The sequence below is a fragment of the Nerophis lumbriciformis genome, linkage group LG25, assembly GCF_033978685.3.
Source record: "Nerophis lumbriciformis linkage group LG25, RoL_Nlum_v2.1, whole genome shotgun sequence".
In the NCBI taxonomy this organism is placed as follows: Eukaryota; Metazoa; Chordata; class Actinopteri; order Syngnathiformes; family Syngnathidae; genus Nerophis; species Nerophis lumbriciformis.
Genome location: NC_084572.2, coordinates 8,985,963 through 9,010,001, shown reverse-complemented (window position 1 = coordinate 9,010,001; position 24,039 = coordinate 8,985,963). Strand labels below are relative to the sequence as shown.

At 39.7% G+C, this 24,039-nt stretch overlaps 2 protein-coding genes across 6 annotated transcripts in view; both read left to right on the top strand.

Moving 5' to 3' along the window:
• dgki (diacylglycerol kinase, iota) overlaps positions 1-3,244 on the top strand; it is a 159,354-nt gene extending 156,110 nt beyond the window's left edge. For 3 of the 4 annotated variants that reach the window (XM_061983648.2, XM_061983647.2, XM_061983645.2), the window contains one exon: positions 2,106-3,243. In XM_061983648.2, the coding sequence (XP_061839632.1) occupies positions 2,106-2,213 (108 nt within the window). In that variant the 3' untranslated portion in view covers positions 2,214-3,243. Of the gene's footprint in view, positions 1-2,105 lie in introns of all 4 variants that reach the window. The other variant, XM_061983646.2, reaches the window with a different exon arrangement.
• An 11,890-nt stretch (positions 3,245-15,134) lies between these two features.
• On the top strand, positions 15,135-22,973 carry LOC133621549 (uncharacterized). Of its 2 annotated transcripts, none has more exons than XM_061983640.1 (7): positions 15,135-15,295; positions 17,825-18,170; positions 18,272-18,379; positions 19,479-19,555; positions 19,621-19,779; positions 22,426-22,539; positions 22,659-22,973. In XM_061983640.1, exons 2-7 carry the CDS (start codon positions 17,834-17,836, stop codon positions 22,713-22,715), a joined length of 852 nt encoding a protein of 283 aa, XP_061839624.1. In that variant the 5' UTR covers positions 15,135-15,295; positions 17,825-17,833; the 3' UTR covers positions 22,716-22,973. The 2 variants fall into 2 exon arrangements, with proteins under 2 accessions (XP_061839624.1, XP_061839625.1); XM_061983641.1 differs by having other exon boundaries at positions 15,193-15,295; positions 17,811-18,170.
• The last annotated feature ends 1,066 nt before the right edge of the window (positions 22,974-24,039 follow it).

Below are 24,039 nucleotides of genomic sequence, written 5' to 3'. Positions count from 1 at the left end.
ACACACACACACACACACACACGTAAGTTTAGCCTAACTTGTGTCTTGAACACACTGTTTGTGTGTGTGTTTTCTGGCAATGCTACTTAATGGGGACATGGCTCTGTTTACACAGTCACCTTTAGGGGACCTCTGACGGTATGGGGACAAAAAAACAGGTCAAACCTTTTTAAATGATAGTCAGATCCATTCTGAAGATGCCTAAGTGATTTTTAAGCTTTGGCCCATAAAACCTTAATAGTACTGTGATTCTGTATGGTATCCATCCTTAGTTAAAACTCATTTATTTTTCCAAAAACAAAATCTGGTTTAGTGTTCCTTAGGATGACATTTTCATACAGCATGATTATAAAACATTATTACCTTAAAGCATGATTCACATTCAGAATGTTCCATCCTTCTATGTATGCTAGTTGGAGTTGCAGACAACTTCATGACTGCTAAATAGCAGTTTTCAGTCATGTCACAGAAGATGCAGGATTTGCTTTAACATTTAAGTGGTGAAACTTCCTATAAGAGGACAGCTGTAGTAGGGGTCTGGGGAAAAATCGATTCGAATTCGAATCGCGATTCTCACTTCATGCAATTCAGAATCGATTCTCATTTTTTTTAAATAATTTTTTTTATTTTTTATTTTTTTTGTTTCATTTAAAAAAAAATTTTTTTTATTAATTAATCCAACAAAACAATACCATAACAATGCAATCCAATTCCAAAAACAAAACTGACCCAGCAACACTCCGAAGTGCAATAAACAGAGCAATTGAGAGGAGACACAAACACGACACACAACAAACCAAAAGTAGTGAAACAAAAATGAATATTATGAACAACAGTATCAATATTAGTTACAATTTCAACATAGCAGTGATTAAAAATCCCTCATTGACATTATCATTAGACATTTATAATAAATTAAAAAAAAGAACAATAGTGTCACAGTGGCTTACACTTGCATCACATCTCATAAGCTTGACAACACACTGTGTCCAATATTTTCACAAAGATAAAATAAGTCATATTTTTGGTTCATTTAATAGTTAAAACAAATGTACATTATTGCAATCAGTTGATAAAACATTGTCCTTTACAATTATAAAAGCTTTTTACAAAAATGTACTACTCTGCTTGCATGTCAGCAGACTGGGGTAGATCCTGCTGAAATATATGTATTGAATGAATAGACAATCCCTTTGAATCGGGAAAATATCCTTTTTGAATCCAGAATCGTGTTGAATTAAAAAAAAATCGATTTATAATCGAATCGTGACCCCAAGAATCGATATTGAATGGAATCGTGGGACACCCAAAGATTCACAGCCCTAAGCTGTAGTGCTGTATTCTGAGGATCATATCATATTTAATTTGAACTTTTTTTTTTTTTTTTTTTTTTTTTTTTTTTTTTTTTAAATGGTCCTCAATAGTCACGTGCAAATTTGTGTGAATTATACAAAATTATTGAAATTTGGTCCCTGTCACACCCCGGCTCGGGTGAAGGTAATGTAACCTTTGCAAACCAGACTTTCAAATCAAGGATGGCAAGGCACGCAGTTGGTAACAGTTTACAAACATTTATTGAAATCCCAAAAAGTGTCAAAAGGTGAACAACAACAGGAAGAAACAACACCCACAATCTGTAACAGTTATAGAGGCAATATTAGTATTGTATATTATATATAGTACATTTATATTCTAAATACATTTCAAAGTCGCATGCGTTAGATAGGCCTATATAATTCATCAAAATAAGCATGTTAAAAATAATCAAATAATCAAAACATAAAACACACTCAGATCTTCTGTTTTTTGCCGATACTACATAAAAAATAAGGTAAAATAACGCAGTAACGCATCATGTAGTAACAGTAGCTGAGTTACTGAATATAAAAAATAACGCGTTAGATTACTAGTTACCGCCGAAACTAACGGCGTTACTTTGTAACGCGTTAGTCCCAACACTGCTGGGCGCTGGCCATTTGACCTCATTTTTTGTATGCCTCCACCACCTGTAGAAAGGGTGTCATGATCAAAAACTTGGTACCCATTCCAAATGATATCCTGTGTTTGTGTGTGTGTGTGTGTGTGTATGTGTGTGTGTGTTTCAGGGGAAGACGCCAGTGGACCAAGCGGAGGGAGACTCTGAGCTGACCTCCTACCTGAGCAGCCAAAAAACCTCCTCTCCGCCCCATGAGGACTTGGAAACAGCAGTCTGACACACTTACACACACACACACACACACACACACACACACACACTTACATACTGACACACTTACACACACACACACTTATATACTGACACACACACACACACTTACATACTGATACACTTACACACACACACACTTACATACTGACACACTTACACACACACACACACACACACACACACACACACACTTACATACTGACACACTTACACACACACTTACATACTGACACACTTACACATGCACACACTTACATACTAACACACACACACACTTACATACTGACACACTTACACACACACACGCACACCCACACTTACATACTGACACACTTACACACACACTTACATACTGACACACTTACACACACACACCATACTTGCCAACCCTCCCGAATTTTCCGGGAGACTCCCGAAATTCAGCGCCTCTCCCGAAAACCTCCCGGGACAAATATTCTCCCGAAAATATCTCGATTTTCAGCCGGAGCTGGAAGCCACGCCCGGCGGGAGGACAACAGGGTGACAAGAACTAAATCATCCAGACTAGAGATAAATTGTATTATTATGTTTATCTTACCTAAAAATAAATATATTTATTAATTTAAAAAAAAAAAAACTAAATACATTTTTACTATAATTTGCTAAAAACATCAAAATTAATTGTATTTTTATTTGTATTTTTTCGTGACTCCTTATTACATCCAGCCATAGAATTATACATTAAAATAAACATATTTGAAATAATAGATTTTAAATTATCATAATAATTCATTTAAAATGGCCATATTTAATTATTAAAATAATTGCTTGTTTATCAACAACTTTAGCATTTTATTCATTACATTTTGAAACTCTCAGAAGCCAAGTTATGTTATATTCCTTAATATTTATTTATGCAAGTTTGAAGTATCAATTATCTAAACACAGTTTGTTTGCATATTTTCAGGATGTAGATATATATATATATATGAAATACTTGACTTGGTGAATTCTAGCTGTCAATATACTCCTCCCCTCTTAACCACGCCCCCAACCACGCCCGACCACGCCCCCACACCCCACCTCCCGAAATCGGAGGTCTCAAGGTTGGCAAGTATGACACACACTTACATACTGACACACTTACACACACACACACACTTACATACTGACACACTTACACACACACACACTTACATACTGACACATTTTCACACACACACACACACTTGCATACTGACACACTTACACACACACACACACTTACATACTGACACACTTACACACACACACTTACATACTGACACACTTACACACACACACACTTACATACTGATACACTTACACACACACACACTTACATACTGACACACATACACACACACTTACATACTGACACACTTACACACACACACACACTTACATACTGACACACTTCCACACACACACACACACACACTTACATACTGACACACTTACACACACACTTACATACTGACACACTTCCACACACACTTATGTACTGACACACTCTCACGCTGACACTGTGCATCAAAAAGCGAAGGGGCGTGTCTCAGTTGACGACCTGCTCGGCAGCAGCGGCGGACAATCTTTGATTTGCTCAGCTATTTATTTCTATTTATTTATTCCTAATTGTATTTATTGGCGGCGGTGCTGTCGGAGCGAAAGTGCACTTTGTCCAGGTGGGGACCGGAGTGTGTTTGAGGACGTGACGCGGGTGTTCACCCTTTACGTTCAGCCCATCAAACCTTTTGTGCCAAAGACGTGACGCGGGTGTCACTTCTCCGTCGTCTTGCTCTCTTAGGAAAACCATGGCTTTGAATAGCAGATGTATGCTCATGTCACCTCGCACCAGTCCACAAGCTTCTTGATTGGGTTCTCTTTTGTTGTAAAGCAAACTATCAGTGCCCCCTTGTGGCTGATTGCCTAAACCCCGCCTCTTCCGCGCTCAGTGACGTCATTTGGGAGAAAGCATGGTGTCATAGCAAGGCCAAAATTACACATGAAAAACATTCTTTCGCGTGGCTTTTCTGCACTCGTTCCTTTGTCTTGGAACATAGGGCGGGCATTAGATACACAGCCCTCCTTTCTGATTGGTCACTTCAACCCTGGCACAACTTTTACATTGACTATACACACTCACTATTCTTCGGGTCCGAAAGGGACATAAAATTATATAAAACCAGCCCCAGCTGGGCAATCTACTCACCTGCCGCTGGCTTCGAGGCCGGCCCTTACACACCCCGCTTTGCGGCAGGCCCGCAGGCCACGCCCCCCCTCCACAGTACTGTACTGTGCAATCTACTAATAAAAGTTTGAATCAATCAATCAATCAAAATGTTCACCCCTGGTGGTGAGATCTATTGAAATGAGGGTGGTCCCAAAAAGGAGGGATTTTTCAAATTGACTGTGTGTCGCTTTTAAAAGTGCTCCCCCTCTGGCCAACATATGAAATAACAAGTGTGTGTAAATTTTTTTGAAGTGCTCCCCCTATGGCCAACATATGTAATGAGTGTGTGTAAGAAATTGAAATGTTCCCCTTTTGGCCACAATTAATTAAAAAAAAAAAAAAAAAAAGTTATATATTGGTCACTTCAACCCTGGCGCATTTTTTTTTAAATTGACTATACACACTTACTACTCTTCGGGTCCGAAAGGGACCCCACACATAAAAGTATATAAAATAAAAATGTATTATTTTTCATTTTACTTTAATAATAATAATTATAGATTTTATTTGTATAAAGCACTTTACATTGAGCAAACAACCTCAAAGTGCTACAGTGTATTGAAATAAATAAATAAAAAGATTATAAAAATAAAAACTAGAACAGCCTAATAGCTAGAACTAGTATGCATATATCTAAAAAAAAAAAAAAAAAGGCTTTTTTAAAAAGAAGGGTTTTTAAGCCTTTTTTAAAAAGCATCCACAGTCTGTGGTGCCCTCAGGTGGTCAGGGAGAGCGTTCCACAGACTGGGATCGTCGGAGCAGAAAGCCCGGTCTCCCATAGTTTGTAGCTTTGTCCTCAGAGGTTGGAGGAGGTTAGCCTGTCCGGAGCGGAGGTGTCGTGTGGAGGATTTGGGGGGGAGCAGTTCTTTGAGGTAGAGGGGGGCATTTCCATGGAGGCACTGGTGGGTTAGTAGGGAGACTTTGTATTCAATCCTGAGTGAAACAGGAAGCCAGTGAAGGGATTTGAGAATTGGTGTGATATGGTCGTATTTCCGCACTTTCAACGCTTAAAATCTTTTAACAACTTCATATATATGTATTGATATCTATTTTATTATTTTTCATGTTTTATTTGTATATATATTTATGGGCTTTTTGTCCAAAAAAAAAAAAGTTTTATGATGGCAAAATATGCAATATTAAAAGAAATAATATATTTTCAAGACTTCAGCTCTATCTATCTATCGGTTTAGCTCGGTTGGTAGAGTGGCCGTGACAGCAAACCTGAGGGTTCCCGGTTCGATTCCCGCTTCTGCCATCCTAGTCACTGCCGTTGTGTCCTTGGGCAAGACACTTTACCCACCTGCTCCCAGTGCCACCCACACTGCTTTATATGTAACTTAGACATTGGCTTTCACCATGTAAAGCGCTTTGAGTCACTAGAGAAAAGCGCTATATAAATATAATTCACTATCTATCTATATATATATACATACATATTGTGGAGGTTGCCCTCCTGTGGGTTCTTCTGACCACAAAGATCCTCGCGTGAGCCCGTGGGTCAGGGGTAACAATGTTTTTATTGTCCGCACACGCGCCAGGTCAGCACTCTTTTCGTCAACTTTTCAGTCTTTTCTGGCTCAAACTCCAACTCCCACTGACTCGTCTCGTCTCGGCTGCTGCTAATAAGCATGGCAGGTGATTGGATGATCAACCCCAACTGGGTAATCCAATCACCTGCCAGCTGTGCTTCGAGGCCGGCCCTTCCACACCCCGCTCCGCGGCAGGCCCGCAGGCCACGCCCCCCTCCACACATACATATATATATATATATATATATATATATATATATATATATATATATATATATATATATATATATATATATATATATATATATATATATATATATATATACATGTGTGTGTGTGTGTGTTTGTTTTCAGTCAGGAACCGATGCGGAAGCAGATTTTTACAACAAATGTCTGCATAAAAGTGAGAAAATATCATATTGTAGGTGTTTATTACACTTTGCATTCACATTTTGCTGTTTTTTACATTTTTGTTGTGTTTTGCTTGATTGTACAAGAGCACCAAAAATTATTCCTGGGCGCGGCACCGCCGCTGCCCACTGCTCCCCTCACCTCCCAGGGGGTGAACATGGGGATGGGTCAAATGCAGAGGACAAATTTCACCACACCTAGTGTGTGTGTGACAATCATTGGTACTTTAACTTTAACTTTAACTTTAACTTAACAGCTACGGAGGAGCTGGTCTGATAAGTAAAATATGTTCCGACGCTCCCAGTCTGTGGAACGCTTTTAAAAAAGGCTTAAAAACCCCTTATTTAAAAAAAAAATTAAAAAAAAGCCTTTTTTTAGATATATGCATACTAGTTTTAGCTATTTGGCTGTTCTAGTTTTTTTTTTTAAATTTTTTTTATTATCTTTTAATTTTTTTGTTTGTTTTTGTTTTTATACACTGTAGCACTTTGAGGTTGTTTACTCAATGTAAAGTGCTTTTTACAAATAAAATCTATTAATTATTATTATTATTATTATAAATGTTGTTAATATTCAGTGTTTTATTGTTCATAGTTAATATTGTAAAACCCACTTTCATTATTTTCATGTACATTTTGGGTGTCCCATTCTGTAAAAAATTGTAAAATTCCGGGTTTTTTTAGGTGGTCGTTTTTAGAACTCTATCGGACATTGTGACTTTTGGTATTAGTGTTCCCAAAAAAAAGGGACCCAAACACAGCAGATTTTTACAGTTAAAAGTGTATACATCATTTATACACACATACACATTGGCCCCCCCCCAGACACATTTTTTCTCTCAATGTGGCCCCTCGAGTCAAAATATTTGCCCAGCTCTGCTGGAAAGACTAATCTTCAGAGGGGACACAGTCGATGGTAACAATTCCCTCGGATTGGCTCTGAGCAGAGATAATAGGCCTTCTAAGTGACCAATCAGAGAGGAGCGGAGTTGCAGAGGCCCGCCCCTCTTGTGTGGACGAGAAACCGATTGTGGTTTTTACGTGTGGAGAGTTTGGCACTGTTTTGACACCATAAGAAACTACAAAAAAGTAAAGTTCACATAAACATTTGATTATATTTGATGGACTTTGAGGTTGGTCAACTGAAAAAAAGCGTGTTTTTACGGTCAAACGCAGCTTCTCTATCGGAGTTGGAACTTTGCTACGCATCCAAGTACTTCGTTTCTACTTAAGTGGCTGCTGATCCATTCCAAAACACTTTGATCACCAGACGAAAGCGGTCCAGTTTTGAATTATTGGTCGTGGAAAAAAGTTGCATCCAAATGCCAGCAAATAGATTTGAGTAAGAATCCATCATATCAGCCAGGAAATGACCACAATTTATGTCTGATGTTGGAACGACCATACCTGGAAACGTCATTCTTCAGCTGCCATCCAACACATCTCCTAATACACTGTGTGTGTGTGTGTGTGTGTGTGTGTGTGTGTGTGTGTGTGTGTGTGTGTGTGTGTGTGTGTGTGTGTGTGTGTGTGTGTGTTCTTGTATTTCTACCCTTCTTGAGACATCAACAAGGAAAAGTACCTTCCATATGAGGAGGTGTGAACAAGTGATGACATAAATCATGGTCCCAATAACATCGCATCTAATAGACAATGTCTCATTTATCAAATATGTCAAATATACCATGAATTGATTAACGTGGACCTCGACTTAAACAAGTTGAAAAACGTATTCGGGTGTTTCCAATTAGTGGTCAATTGTACGGAATATGTACTTGTAGAGGTTTCCCTCTCGTGGTGGGTTCTCCTGACGCCGACAGATCTTCGGGAGCCCGATAGACAGTTTGAATCAAGTCTTTTATTGGCATAAATCCCCGGGGTGGTTTGCTTTCCAGCAATATATGTTTGATTTTCCAGTTCGGCGTGTCTCTCTCTGTGCGTCTGCTCACCAGCAACTCCCAACTCCAACCACGTGTCTCGGTCCGGCTGCTGCTAATAATGGCGACAGGTGATTAGATAACCAGCCCCAGCTGGGCAATCTACTCACCTGCCGCTGGCGTCGAGGCCGGTCCTTACACACCCCGCTCCGCGGCAGGCCCGCAGGCCACGCCCCCCCCCCCTCCACAGTACTGTACTGTGCAATCTACTAATAAAAGTTTCAATCAATCAATCGAAATTTTCACCCCTGCTGGTGACATCTATCAAAATGAGGGTGGTCCAAAAAAGGAGGGATTTTTCAAATTGACTGTGCGTCGCTTTTAAAAGTGCTGCCCCTCTGGTCAACGTATGAAATAACAAGTGTGTGTAAAAATTTGAAGTGCTCCCCCTCTGGTCAACATATGAAATAACAAGTGTGTGTAAAAATTTGAAGTGCTCCCCCTCTGGCCAACATATGTAATACGTGTGTGTAAGGAATTGAAATGTTTCCCTTTTGGCCACAATTAATTAAAAAAAAAAATGTATATATTGGTCACTTCAACCCTGGCGCAATTTTTTTTTACATTGACTATACACACTTACTACTCTTTGGGTCTGAAAGGGACCCCACACATAAAAGTATATAAAATAAAATTGTATTAGTTTTTATTTTACTTGAGTAATAATAATAATAGATTTTATTTGTAAGAAGCATTTTACATTGAGCAAACAACCTCAAAGTGCTACAGTGTATTGAAATAAATAAATAAAAAGATAATAAAAATAAAAACTAGAACAGCCTAATAGCTAGACCTAGTATGCATGTATCTAAAAAAACAAAAACAAAAAAGTTTTTTTTTATAAAGAAGGGTTTTTAAGCCTTTTTTAAAAGCATTCACAGTCTGTGGTGCCCTCAGGTGGTCAGGGAGAGCGTTCCACAGACTGGGAGCGGCGGAGCAGAAAGCCCGGTCTCCCATAGTTTGTAGCTTTGTCCTCGGAGGTTGGAGGAGGTTAGCCTGTCCGGAGCGGAGGTGTCGTGTGGAGGATTTGGGGGTGAGCAGTTCTTTGAGGTAGCGGGGCGGCATTTCCATGGAGGCCCTCTGGTCAACATATGAAATAACAAGTGTGTGTAAAAATTTAAAGTGCTCCCCCTATGGCCAACATATGCAATACGTGTGTGTAAGAAATGTAAATGTGCCCCCTTTTGGCCACAATTAATAAAAAATAAATAAATATGTATATAGGGATATACTGTCATAACTTGGAAGTAAATAATGATTAAAAACCAAAAAAAATTCTAGAAAATGTACTAAAAGCTTACCTTTTTTATATTTGCATAGTATGTATATATTATTAATGTTGTAAATACACATCTTTATATATCTAGAAAGGGTGGTCTAAAAGAGGGAGGCTTTTTTTCAGAGGTCTCAAGAAGGTAAGAAATACAAGAATGTGTGTGCGTGACAAAACTCTGAGCCATATTCCATACAATATGAAGAGATGCATTTATCTTCTAGTCGTTTACATGACATGAATGTTTTGAAGCGAGTGGAGCGCGGAGCATGGAAGTACTTGCTAAAAGTGCTTCAGTGCCGGTCGGGTTCAAGATGGTTTTGTTTGTCTCCATCCTCTCCGTCCTTGGACTGCAGAACACAGAAGCGTCAGCCTCCCTTTTCTTTCCATGTCGCTCCACGCCATTTTCACATCAAGGCCAAGGACATTTATGTTAGTTAAGTCACACGCAGTAATTAATCCTTGTTTGTTTGGACTTTGTTCAATTAAGCAGTTTTGGAAAGTGTTAATAACATGTTGAAAAGGAACATATTTGTACAGTTTCCTGTTTGAACTTTGCAGTGTACTTTCGGTTTCATTTCTCAGATCTTTTATTTTTGTTGCTGTCACATGTACAGGGAGGACTTGTGGGCGGGGCCTGTTTTGATCAACACTTTTTTTGTTTTTATCACTTTTATCTCAGTAGTGTTGGTTTCTGCATGACATTTTCTTACCTCCTTGGCATTGATTACTTTCCACTACAGTATTTGCATAAACATGCATTGTTATTATGATGATGATTGTTTTGACTATTAAATTATTGTTTGGAATGTTTTATGCCTGGTTTTCCTGCCAGGTTAGTTTTAGTTTTTTTTAATCTTTCTGCTGAAGTGTTTTGTTTTTATTTTTCTTAAAATGTAAAAAGAAGTTTTGATGCTGGCCTCTGGTGTTTTTCTTTGGTTGAACGAATAGTTCCTCTTTTTTTGCAACCACAACACATTTATTTATCAGTTCTTCATAATTCAGCTTCCTGTTCCAGGAACGAATCATACAAACCCCGTTTCCATATGAGTTGGGAAATTGTGTTAGATGTAAATATAAACGGAATACAATGATTTGCAAATCCATTTCAACCCATATTCAGTTGAATATGCTACAAAGACAACATATTTAATGTTCAAACTCATAAACTTTGGTTTTTTTGTGCAAATAATAATTAACTTTAGAATTTCATGGCTGCAACACGTGCCAAAGTAGTTGGGAAAGGGCATGTTCACCACTGTGTTCCATCACCTTTTCTTTTAACAACACTCAATAAACGATTGGGAACTGAGGAAACTAATTGTTGAAGCTTTGAAAGTGGAATTATTTCCCATTCTTGTTTTATGTAGAGCTTCAGTAGTTCAACAGTCCGGGGTCTCCACTGTCGTATTTTACGCTTCACAATGCGCCACACATTTTCGATGGGAGACAGGTCTGGACTGCAGGCGGGGCAGGAAAGCCACGTGCTGAATGTGGCTTGGCATTGTCTTGCTGAAATAAGCAGGAGCGTCCATGAAAAAGACGGCGCTTAGATGGCAGCATATGTTGTTCCAAAACCTGTATGTACCTTTCAGCATTAATGGTGCCTTCACAGATGTGTAAGTTACCCATGCCTTGGCCACTAATGCAACCCATACCTTCACAGATGCTGGCTTTTGAACTTTGTGTCGATAACAGTCTGGATGGTTTGCTTCCCCTTTGGTCCAGATGACACAATGTCGAATATTTCCAAAAACAATTTGAAATGTGGACTCGTCAGACCACAGAACACTTTTCCACTTTGCATGAGTCCATCTTAGATGATCTCGGGCCCAGAGAAACCGGCGGCGTTTCTGGATGTTGTTGATAAATGGCTTTCGCTTTGCATAGTAGAGCTTTAACTTGCACTTACAGATGTAGCGACCAACTGTATTTAGTGACAGTGGTTTTCTGAAGTGTTCCTGAGCCCATGTGGTGATATCCTTTAGAGCAGGGGTGCTCACACTTTTTCTGCAGGCGAGCTACTTTTCAATTGATCAAGTCGTGGGGATCTACCTCATTCATATATATAATTTATATTTACTTATTTATGAAATATATGGTATTGTTAACAAGTTAAAGGTGTTTAATGATAATACAAGCATGTTTAACATATTGTTAATGTTGTTAATAAGTTAAAGGTGTTTAATGATAATAAAAGTATGTTTAATACATATAGTTAATATTGTTAACATGTTAAGGATGTTTAAAGATAATGCAAGCATGTTTAACACATATAGTTAATATTGTTAACAAGTTAAAAGTGTTTAATGATAATACAAGCATGTTTAACACATATAGTTAATATTGTTAATAAGTTAAAGATGTTTAAAGATAATACAAGCATGTTTAACACATATAGATTCCTTTCTTTCATGAAGACAAGAATATAAGTTGGTGTATTACCTGATTCTGATGACTTGCATTGATTGGAATCAGACAGTGGTGATGATAATGTCCGCATTTTCGAATGGAGGAGAAAAAAAGTCCTCCTTTCTGTCCAATACCACATGAAAGTGGTTGGTTTTTGGCATCTTATTTGTCCAGCTTCCGTACTCCTCTGTATACACTTTACAAAAAATAAATTGTCGGCAAACTCCGTAGCTTGCTAGCTTGTTTGCGCTGGCTTTCTGAGACTCTTATTTTGTTAGCGCAACTGTGCAGTCGGTCTTTGGAGTTTTGACGACAGGTACGGCGCCAGAGTGTTGAAATAAAGTGTTTCTCGCCTTCCAGTCGGTAATTTTAATGAGCTGGCAGCAGCCAGCGTCATCTCAGAAGACCCTCGGGTGCCGTGAATGTCAATCAAGTGACGAAAGTGACGTCATAGTGAAGATTTATGATCGCTCATTTTTAGGACTATTTTTTTAATGCCTGGCTGGTGATCGACTGACACACCCTCCACGATCGACCGGTAGCTCGCGATCGACGTAATGAGCACCCCTGCTTTAGAGATTGATGTCGGTTTTTGATACAGTGCCGTCTGAGGGATTGAAGGTCACGGTCATTCAATGTTGGTTTCCGGCCATGCCGCTTACGTGGAGTGATTTCTCCAGATTCTCTGAACCTTTTGATGATATTATGGACCGTAGATGTTGAAATCCCTAAATTTCTTGCAATTGCACTTTGAGAAACGTTGTTCTTAAACTGTTTGACTATTTGCTCACGCAGTTGTGGACAAAGGGGTGTACCTCGCCCCATCCTTTCTTGTGAAAGACTGAGCATTTTTTGGGAAGCTGTTTTTATACCCAATCATGGCACCCACCTGTTCCCAATTAGCCTGCACACCTGTGGGATGTTCCAAATAAGTGTTTGATGAGCATTCCTCAACTTTATCAGTATTTATTGCCACCTTTCCCAACTTCTTTGTCACGTGTTGCTGGCATCAAATTCTAAAGTTAATGATTATTTGCAGGAAAAAAAATGTTTATGAGTTTGAACATCAAATATGTTGTCTTTGTAGCATATTCAACTGAATATGGGTTGAAAATGATTTGCAAATCATTGTATTCCATTTATATTTACATCCAGGGCCGGCCCGTGGCATAGGCCGTATAGGCAAATGCTAAGGGCGCCGTCCGTCAGGGGGCGCCACGCCAGTGCCACAAATGTTGGAGAAAAAAAAAAAAGTTGGTACTATTATTTCTAAATACAAAAAATAATCCCACGTTATTAAAATGCAAAGTAAAGCCTATTTAATAGAAATATTATTTGTCCTCCCCCCACACGGTGCGCCCCCTCCCTTCCCGTATCATGACTCTTTTTGGACGTCACCACATCAAAAAATCAACACAAGATGCCAAAACTGTCAGGTGCCCAGGGAAGAAAAAAGAGAAAAGAAGAGGAGGAGAAACGAGAAAAGACAGAGGTAGCAGGTAGGTAACGTTAGCCTACATTAAATTATTTGTCTGTTACAGAATGTGATAGTAACCTGGCTTTTTAGCATTAAGCTAATGTTACATGATTCGGCAATTGCTAATCAATAAATAGCTAGTTCTGTTTTAACGTCGGGTTAATATTGTGGAGGGGGCTAAATTGTTATGGAAAATAATAATGTAACGTTAGGTAATTACAGTACTCCCACCTTACATTCCTCAGGGACATTTCTTTCTTTCTTTAGTTTATTTCGAACATGAACACACTTACATCATAATACATCACACAATTTCATATCATTTCATTTTACATCATGCCCGAAAAGGAGTAGGAAGAAGCAAAGCTTATTTAATCCTACCCCTTTCCCACTTCAAAGCGTTTACAAATATATAGAATAATTTACTGACCTTTTTATATAATAAAATAACATCTATGAATTAGTATACAACAGTTTTGTAATATGTAATTAATTAATTAATTCAGTCATTATTAACATTCTGAGATGAAGAATATCTTATTTTCAATAAGGTTGAAAGTATTTCTCATAATTCTTCTTTTTTGTACTCTGTAAGCACTATTATTTTGAACAACCTCTTAAACTGGATCATATCAGTACAATTTTTAACTTCTTTACTTAATCCATTCCATAATTTAATTCCACATACTGATATGCTAAAAGTTCTAAGTGTTGTACGTGCATATAAATGTTTGTATTAGATCTTTTAAGCAGGTGTTTTTTGTTTACATTGTTATTGCCTTCTGGTTAGCTAATGTTTGCCCTGCAGGTAATCGTCACTTTTCCACCCCTTTATATATTAGGTATAGTTGTAAGTAAAAAAAAAAGGTCAAAGACAAAGCTATTCGGATTCTTGTGAGTATATACACTTCACTGCCGATGTGGGGGGGGGCGCCACCTAAAATCTTGCCTAGGGCGCCAGATTGGCTAACACAATTTCCCAACTCATATGGAAACGGGGTTTGTACTTTTCACAATTAACAGTTTAGATTTGAATAAAAGATACAAACGAGGTTCTTTTTGGAGTGTTTTATTAGTCGTGTATGTTTATCTTTATGAGCATACACACCTGCATGAATCACAGCTGTGGTTTCCCTAAGAGTAATCACCGCAGTCAAGAAAGGAGGTTTTTTATTTTGGATTATTCGAAATAAATGTAACCTATTTTTATGGGCTTTCCTCTTTGTGATGTTAAATTCCTGTTATACGCTGTTATACAGTATATGCCGTGAGCTCTTATTTTGAAGGCGCTAAGAGCGGAAGAGATGACACGTTGTAATTAAAGCGAGGGTTTATATATGTCGCCTATACTGTATGAAACTACAAAATAACAAACACGGAGGCTCCAATTTTACACGAGGACCACTTTATTTACTTTCTTTCAAAAAAAAAAAAACCTCCGCTCCACTACAGTGTCATCTTTTCCGCTCTTAGCGCCTTCAAAATAAGAGCTCACGGCATATACTGTATAACAGCGTATAACAGGAACTTATTATTCCAAAAAGGAAAGCCCATGAAAATAGGTTAAATAAAGTTGAAACTTTATTCACCAAAAGTCGACTTCAATGTTTTAATTGTGAGTCAAATCAAATGTATTCATTAAAAAAGTGGGCTTGTTGTTGTCAAGCGCAGGAGCACGTGTGTCCTACGTCATGACGTCATCGTGACGCAGCCACGTAAAAGCTTTACGTGACGAGGCAGCTCCAAAAGGAAGTAATAGTAAAGTCTTTAAGGAGGACTTGTTGGGACTTGTTTGCCTTTTAAAGTCTTCTCTCTGTAAGTAATCATTTGTCTATCTTTTTTTATACCCACCAGTTTGAACAACATATACCGGAAAATACTCGAATCTGACAGTTTGTGTCTTAGCTGTTGGTCAAGTTTCGAATGAATTAATATGCTAATGTTTTTTTAATTTTTTTATCCTACTTTCTTTTAAGTGCGCGTCGCGACGAAAGTAAGCATTTATTACTAAAATGTCGACGAGAAGAGTAACTATGTATACCTAAAATGTCGCAGTTAATTCAATATTCAGTTCAAAGTTACCACCTAGTTTTGCCGCTTTTAACTGAATTGTGCTAATTTTGTCTTTATTCATTTTAAAATCGATTAAATTACGTTTGTGATTGGTCTATCATTGCTTGTTTTATGGTTTAATGTCCGACAAATGTCTTTTCGAGGTTGGAGAAGTCCAAAGATCAGTTGACTAAAGTCATTTGACTCTATTGCGGATAGTCCTTCAACCACCACTAGGGGGAGACAAATCACATAATGAGGGGGACATGGAAACAGAAACCAGCACTATAAATAGTACCGTGTACCAAAATGTATTTCAATACTTTTCGACACTTTTCCAACTAAAGGGGCCAACAAAAATGTCATCATTGACTTTATTTTAACAGAAAATCTTGTGATGTATTAAACCAGGGGTGTCAAAGTCATTTTAACTCAGGGGCCACATGGAGGAATATCTGTGCACACGCGGCCGGACTATTAAAATCATGGCATTAAAAGTAAGTCAACAAAAACACGATAAAAGCAGCATTTAGCACAGTGTAAGTCAACAAAAACACGATAAAAGCAGCATTTAGCACAGTGTAAGTCAACAAAAACACGATAAAAGCAGCATTTAGTACAGTGTAAGTCAACAAAAAGGATACAAGCAGTATTTAGTACAGTGTAAGTCAACAAAAAGAGGATAAAAGCAGTATTTGTCCGTTTAAGTCAACAAAAACACGATAAAAGCAGCATTTAGTACAGTGTAAGTCAACAAAAAGAGGATAAAAGCAGTATTTAGTACAGTGTAAGTCAACAAAAAGAGGATACAAGCAGTATTTAGTACAGTGTAAGTCAACAAAAAGAGGATAAAAGCAGTATTGAGTACAGTGTAAGTGAACAAAAAGGATAAAAGCAGTATTTAGTACAGTGTAAGTCAACAAAAACAGGATAAAAGCAGTATTTAGTACAGTGTAAGTCAACAAAAAGAGGATAAAAGCAGTATTTGTCAGTGTAAGTCAACAAAAACACGATAAAAGCAGCATTTAGTACAGTGTAAGTCAACAAAAAGAGGATAAAAGCAGCATTTAGTACAGTGTAAGTCAACAAAAAGAGGATAAAAGCAGTATTTAGTACAGTGTAAGTCAACAAAAAGAGGATAAAAGCAGCATTTAGTACAGTGTAAGTCAACAAAAACACGATAAAAGCAGTATTTAGTACAGTGTAAGTCAACAAAAAGAGGATAAAAGCAGTATTTAGTACAGTGCAAAAAGAGGATAAAAGCAGTATTGAGTACAGTGTAAGTCAACAAAAAGAGGATAAAAGCAGTATTTAGTACAGTGTAAGTCAACAAAAAGAGGATAAAAGCAGCATTTGTCAGTGTAAGTCAATAAAAACACGATAAAAGCAGCATTTAGTACAGTGTAAGTCAACAAAAACACGATAAAAGCAGCATTTAGCACAGTGTAAGTCAACAAAAAGAGGATAAAAGCAGTATTTAGTACAGTGTAAGTCAACAAAAAGGGTAAAAGCAGCATTAAGTACAGTGTAAGTCAACAAAAAAGGTAAAAGCAGCATTAAGTACAGTGTAAGTCAACAAAAAGAGGATAAAAGCAGTATTTAGTACAGTGTAAGTCAACAAAAAGGGTAAAAGCAGCATTTAGTACAGTGTAAGTCAACAAAAAGAGGATAAAAGCAATATTTAGTACAGTGTAAGTCAACAAAAAGAGGATAAAAGCAGCATTTGTCAGTGTAAGTCAATAAAAACACGATAAAAGCAGCATTTAGTACAGTGTAAGTCAACAAAAACACGATAAAAGCAGCATTTAGCACAGTGTAAGTCAACAAAAAGAGGATAAAAGCAGTATTTAGTACAGTGTAAGTCAACAAAAAGGGTAAAAGCAGCATTAAGTACAGTGTAAGTCAACAAAAAAGGTAAAAGCAGCATTAAGTACAGTGTAAGTCAACAAAAAGAGGATAAAAGCAGTATTTAGTACAGTGTAAGTCAACAAAAAGGGTAAAAGCAGCATTTAGTACAGTGTAAGTCAACAAAAAGAGGATAAAAGCAGCATTTAGTACAGTGTAAGTCAACAAAAAGGGTAAAAGCAGCATTTAGTACAGTGTAAGTCAACAAAAAGAGGATAAAAGCAGTATTGAGTACAGTGTAAGTCAACAAAAAGAGGATAAAAGCAGCATTTAGTACAGTGTAAGTCAACAAAAAGAGGATAAAAGCAGCATTAGTCGTATTAGCCAAAGGAATATTTCCACTTTTATTCTTCACACTGGTTCTTTACGTCAGCGTCTCCTCCCCAGGAGGCCAACATGGCAAACGGACACATAGAAATCCACGACCCCTTCGCCGACGGCGACGGCCAAGAAGCCACCTCAGACGTGGCGAACCTGCAGAACGCCGTGGAGTTCCGCCTCATGATGGTGTACGCCCAGAGGCGGCGGGGGGAAAAGCCCAGCGAGTCGTCAATGGAGGGCTCGGACCCGGCCGACGCCACCTTGCCCAAGAGCGAGGACGAGAAGACGCCGGCCAAGAAGAAGAAGAAGAGGCGATGGAAACGTCTGAGAAGCATTTTGAGATGCATCAAACCAGAGACGGACAGAACTCATGGAGACCCTGACAGACCACATGTGATCAACTTCTGTGCAGGTTTTACTGTCTCATCTTATCACATGACCAAACTGCATTGTGGCGCCCCCTGTAGGTGGTGGCGACATCTATATTTATACTTTTCAATGGTTGCACCTCAGGTGACCACGAGGAAGTGGACGAGATAGAGATAGTAGCGAGCAGGCTGACGGACATCGCAGACGACATTCCCTTCGTCCCGCCCGAGGTGGAGCCGGACTCGCCCAACGGTGAGTGGTGAGGAGGTATGGTGGGAGCTGATTTGGAAGGGGGGGCACAGGTCCAGTGGCCATGGATGAAGTACTGGCTGTCCAGAGTCGGGACCCGGGGTGGACCGCTCGCCTGTGCATCGGTTGGGGACATCTCTGTGCTGCTGACCTGACTCTGCTCAATATGATCTCCTGCTGGCCCCACTATGGACTGGACTCTTATGTTAGATCCACTATGGACTGGACTATCACTATTATGTTAGATCCACTATGGACTGGACTCTCACACTATTATGTTAGATCCACTATGGACTGGACTATCACTATTATGTTAGATCCACTATGGACTGGACTATCACTATTATGTTAGATCCACTATGGACTGGACTATCACTATTATGTTAGATCCACTATGGACTGGACTCTCACACTATTATGTTAGATCCACTATGGACTGGACTCTCACTATTATGTTAGATCCACTATGGACTGGACTCTCACTATTATGTTAGATCCACTATGGACTGGACTCTCACACTATTATGTTAGATCCACTATGGACTGGACTCTCACTATTATGTTGGATCCACTATGGACTGGACTCTCACTATTATGTTAGATCCACTATGGACTGGACTCTCACTATTATGATGGATCCACTATGGACTGGACTCTCACACTATTATGTTAGATCCACTATGGACTGGACTCTCACTATTATGTTAGATCCACTATGGACTGGACTCTCACTATTATGATAGATCCACTATGGACTGGACTCTCTCACTATTATGTTAGATCCACTATGGACTGGACTCTCACTATTATGTTAGATCCACTATGGACTGGACTCTCACTATTATGTCAGACCCATTCGACATCCATTGCATTCAGTCTCCCCTAGAAAGGGGGGGGTTACCCACATATGCGGTCCTCTCCAAGGTTTCTCATAGTCATTCACATCGACGTCCCATTGGGGTTGTGAGTTTTTCCTTGCCCTGATGTGGGCTCTGAACCGAGGATGTGGTTGTGGCTTGTGCAGCCCTTTGAGACACTTGTGATTTAGGGCTATATAAGTAAACATTGATTGGTTGACGTGGGCGTGTCGTGTTGTGTCCAGAGGACGCCAACGTGGAGAAGCTGATTGGCCTCCTGCTAAGGGAGTGTGGAGACCACTACAACCAACAGGTGGCCAAGGTGAGTGACAAAGTCCACACTCTAGTCCCCAGCTGGTGTCCAACGTGAACTAACGTGTTCCACAGGAGCTGAGAGAAGCTTTAAGGAACACGCAGCTGTGGAACTACACCTTCTTTGAGAGGTTGATGCAGACGGTCCTGATCAGGATGGGCCTCTTCAACCCGGACCCTGAAGCTCCCGGTCCTCAAACATCACCTCAAACTCAGATAGCCGTCGCCTGTGAAGTGAGAAGAATGAAAAACTTGTTTTTTGTTTAAATCCCTAGAGCAGGATTATTCAACTACCGTATTTTTCAGACTATAAGGCGAAAAATACACCTTATAGTACTGCAGTATAGACTGCACTATGATGGCAGTCACACATAAGAGATACGTGTAGACTGCAATATGATGGCAGTCACACATAAGAGATATGTGTAGACAACAATATGATGGCAATCACACAAGAGATACGTGTAGACTGCACTATGATGGCAGTCACACATAAGAGATACGTGTAGACTGCACTATGATGGCAGTCACACATAAGAGATACGTGTAGACTGCAATATGATGGCAGTCACACATAAGAGATACGTGTAGACTGCAATATGATGGCAGTCACACAGACTGCAATATGATGGCAGTCACACATAAGAGATACGTGTAGACGGCAATATGATGGCAGTCACACATAAGAGATACGTGTAGACTGCAATATGATGGCAGTCACACATAAGAGATACGTGTAGACTGCAATATGATGGCAGTCACACAGACTGCGTGTAGACTGCAATATGATGGCAGTCACACAGACTGCAATATGATGGCAGTCACACATAAGAGATACGTGTAGACTGCACTATGATGGCAGTCACACATAAGAGATACGTGTAGACTGCAATATGATGGCAGTCACACATAAGAGATATGTGTAGACTGCAATATGATGGCAGTCACAGACTGCAATATGATGGCAGTCACACATAAGAGATACGTGTAGACTGCAATATGATGGCAGTCACACATAAGAGATACGTGTAGACTGCAATATGATGGCAGTCACACAGACTGCAATATGATGGCAGTCACACATAAGAGATACGTGTAGACTGCAATATGATGGCAGTCACACATAAGAGATACGTGTAGACTGCAATATGATGGCAGTCACACATAAGAGATACGTGTAGACTGCAATATGATGGCAGTCACACAGACTGCAATATGATGGCAGTCACACATAAGAGATACGTGTAGATGGCAATATGATGGCAGTCTCACATAAGAGACACATGTAGACTGCAATATGATGGCAGTCACACATAAGAGATACGTGTAGACTGCAATATGATGGCAGTCACACGTAAGAGATATGTGTAGACTGTAATATGATGGCAGTCACACAAGAGATACTCGTAGAAAGCAATATGATGGCAGTCACACATAAGAGATACGTGTAGACTGCACTATGATGGCAGTCACACATAAGAGATACGTGTAGACTGCAATATGATGGCAGTCACACATAAGAGATACGTGTAGACTGCAATATGATGGCAGTCACACATAAGAGATACGTGTAGACTGCAATATGATGGCAGTCACACATAAGAGATATGTGTAGACTGCAATATGATGGCAGTCACACATAAGAGATACATGTAGACTGCAATATGATGGCAGTCACACATAAGAGATACGTGTGGACTGCAATATGATGGCAGTCACACATAAGAGATATGTGTAGACTGCAATATGATGGCAGTCACACATAAGAGATACATGTAGACTGCAATATGATGGCAGTCACACATAAGAGATACGTGTAGACTGCAATATGATGGCAGTCACACATAAGAGATACGTGTAGACTGCACTATGATGGCAGTCACACATAAGAGATACGTGCAGACTGCAATATGATGGCAGTCACACATACGAGATACGTGGAGACTGCAATATGACTCAAGTAAACAACACCAGCATCTTATATGTTCCATTGAAAATATAGAACATTACACATGGCGCTCAAAAATCTTATCAGAATGTTTTAGTACAACTTTGGTAAGCTATGAAGCCACACCGCTTGATGGATTGTACTGTGCTTCAACATAGGAGTATTATTATGGTGTGTGTATAAGGTAAGACATTATCTGTTGTTTTGTTTCGCAATATTATGCAAAAGCAACTTTTCTTACCTTCTGGTACCTGCTGATCTGTATTTGGGATCTGCATAAGTCCTGAAAAATTGGGGCCGTCCGCCTTTTATAACACCGTAGTCGATAAGTTTATTTTTTCTCTATCTTTTTGTTATGTGACATTCATCCTCCATTGTTGCAAGTTCTAATATAAAGTAGTGTAAAGTTCTTACTTATATCTGTCAGTGAACTCACCATGAAAGCACTAAAACATACCGGTGTAGTGAGTTTACATTATTCACCCAAGGAATTTTACTTATTAGAGAGTTCCGGTTGAGGGACGGCGTTTGACGGGACACATTTCGGGCGTTGTTGTTGCACTAGTGAGCCACGGATGAGGAGATGCTGCTCCATTATTGATTGAAGTAAAGTCTGACGGAGAAAAGACGCTGTCGAAGTGGAGGCACGTAAATAAGACCGCCCACAAAACGGCGCATCCTGAAGTGACTTGAAGATGATGTGTAAAACATCATCTATGCAACATTTTGAGCAAAGAACCACCATCACATGTTATGTAGACCACAAGGAAGTCTTTTACATTTAGAAGAAGAAAAAAAGACTCCTTTTAATGCGCCTTATAATCCGGTGCGCCCTATGGTCCGTAAAATACGGTAGTTTAGAACTTAACTCAGGGGCCGCCAGTTGACTAGCACTGATGTGGAGAATGTTTGCATCATGTTGTTGTGTGTAGGTCACAAGTCGCCTGTCTGCTGCTGACACACTGGCCATGAACCGCCTGATGGGATACGGCGCCACCTATCTGCAGAATCACTTCTCCCCCTGGGCTAAGCAGCACGGCGGTTATGTACGTCACACACACACACACACACACACACACACACACACACACACACACACACACACACTCTTAATAAAGCCTCTTTATTGTTTGTGTTTTTACATCATGGACTTCTTTTGTTGCAGACGGGAGCCATCATCTGTGAAAATGACGACGACGACGACGACGACGAAGTCCAGTAATCTTTGGAAGATGTTTGTTTATGCCGATTTTTCTATTTAATGATCACCTTTGTTTACATTTGACTAAGTGACACCATTAGGTGAAGCACACAGCGGAGGGGATTTATGTGTCGGTGCTGTGGCATTTATGCAAATAATGATCGTATTTGGATACGAGTGTGAGAATCACATAATGGTGTTTGGATGTAATGTTGGACCGAAATGAAGGAACACTGATGTCAAAAATGGATGTAAAAATAAAGTTCAATTTAAAGAATATTTTCGTATCCATTTGTCCCGTGTTTTAAAACTCATCTGAAACACATAAAAACACTGCCCTCCTGTGGTCAAGTTGGGCTACTGCAGGAGAAGTGAGCTGCGACTGGGGTTGAAAATGTTGTAAAAATGATTAAATTACGCGCTAAAAGAGGTGATCAATGAAAGTTTAATTTAAAGAATATTTTCGTAGCCTTCCCGGTAAGGTCTATTCAGGTGTACTGGAGAGGAGGCTACGCCGGATAGTCGAACCTCGGATTCAGGAGGAACAGTGTGGTTTTCGTCCTGCTCGTGGAACTGTGGACCAGCTCTATACTCTGGGCAGGGTCCTTGAGGGTGCATGGGAGTTTGCCCAACCAGTCTACATGTGTTTTGTGGACTTGGAGAAGGCATTCGACCGTGTCCCTCGGGAAGTCCTGTGGGGAGTGCTCAGAGAGTATGGGGTATCGGACTGTCTGATTGTGGCTGTCCGCTCCTTGTATGATCAGTTTCAGAGCTTGGTCCGTATTGCCGGCAGTAAGTCTGACACGTTTCCAGTGAGGGATGGACTCCGCCAAGGCTGCCCTTTGTCACCCATTCTGTTCATAACTTTTATGAATAGAATTTCTAGATGCAGTCAAGGTGTTGAGGGTATCCGGTTTGGTGGCTGCAGGATTAGGTCTCTGCTTTTTGCAGATGATATGGTCCTGATGGCTTCATCTGGCCAGGATCTTCAGCTCTCACTGGATCGGTTCGCAGTGAAGCGACTGGGATGAGAATCAGCACCTCCAAGTCCGAGTCCATGGTTCTCGCCCGGAAAAGGGTGGAGTGCCATCTCCGGGTTGGGGAGGAGATCTTGCCTCAAGTGGAGGAGTTCAAGTACCTAGGAGTCTTGTTCACGAGTGAGGGAAAAGTGGATCGTGAGATCGACAGGCGGATCGGTGCGGCGTCTTCAGTAATGCAGACGCTGTATCAATCTGTTGTGGTGAAGAAGGAGCTGAGCCGGAAGGCAAAGCTCTCAATTTACCGGTCGATCTACGTTCCCATCCTCACCTATGGTCATGAGCTTTGGGTTATGACCGAAAGGACA

Bases quoted from the DNA above. Each gene is read 5' to 3' on its own strand.
- LOC133621549 (XM_061983640.1), top strand. From the start codon at position 17,834: ATGGCAAACGGACACATAGAAATCCACGACCCCTTCGCCGACGGCGAC. The intron at 18,171-18,271 runs GTTTTACTGTCT...GTTGCACCTCAG, and splicing joins TGTGATCAACTTCTGTGCAG to GTGACCACGAGGAAGTGGAC. The intron at 19,556-19,620 runs GTGAGTGACAAA...CGTGTTCCACAG, and splicing joins ACAACCAACAGGTGGCCAAG to GAGCTGAGAGAAGCTTTAAG.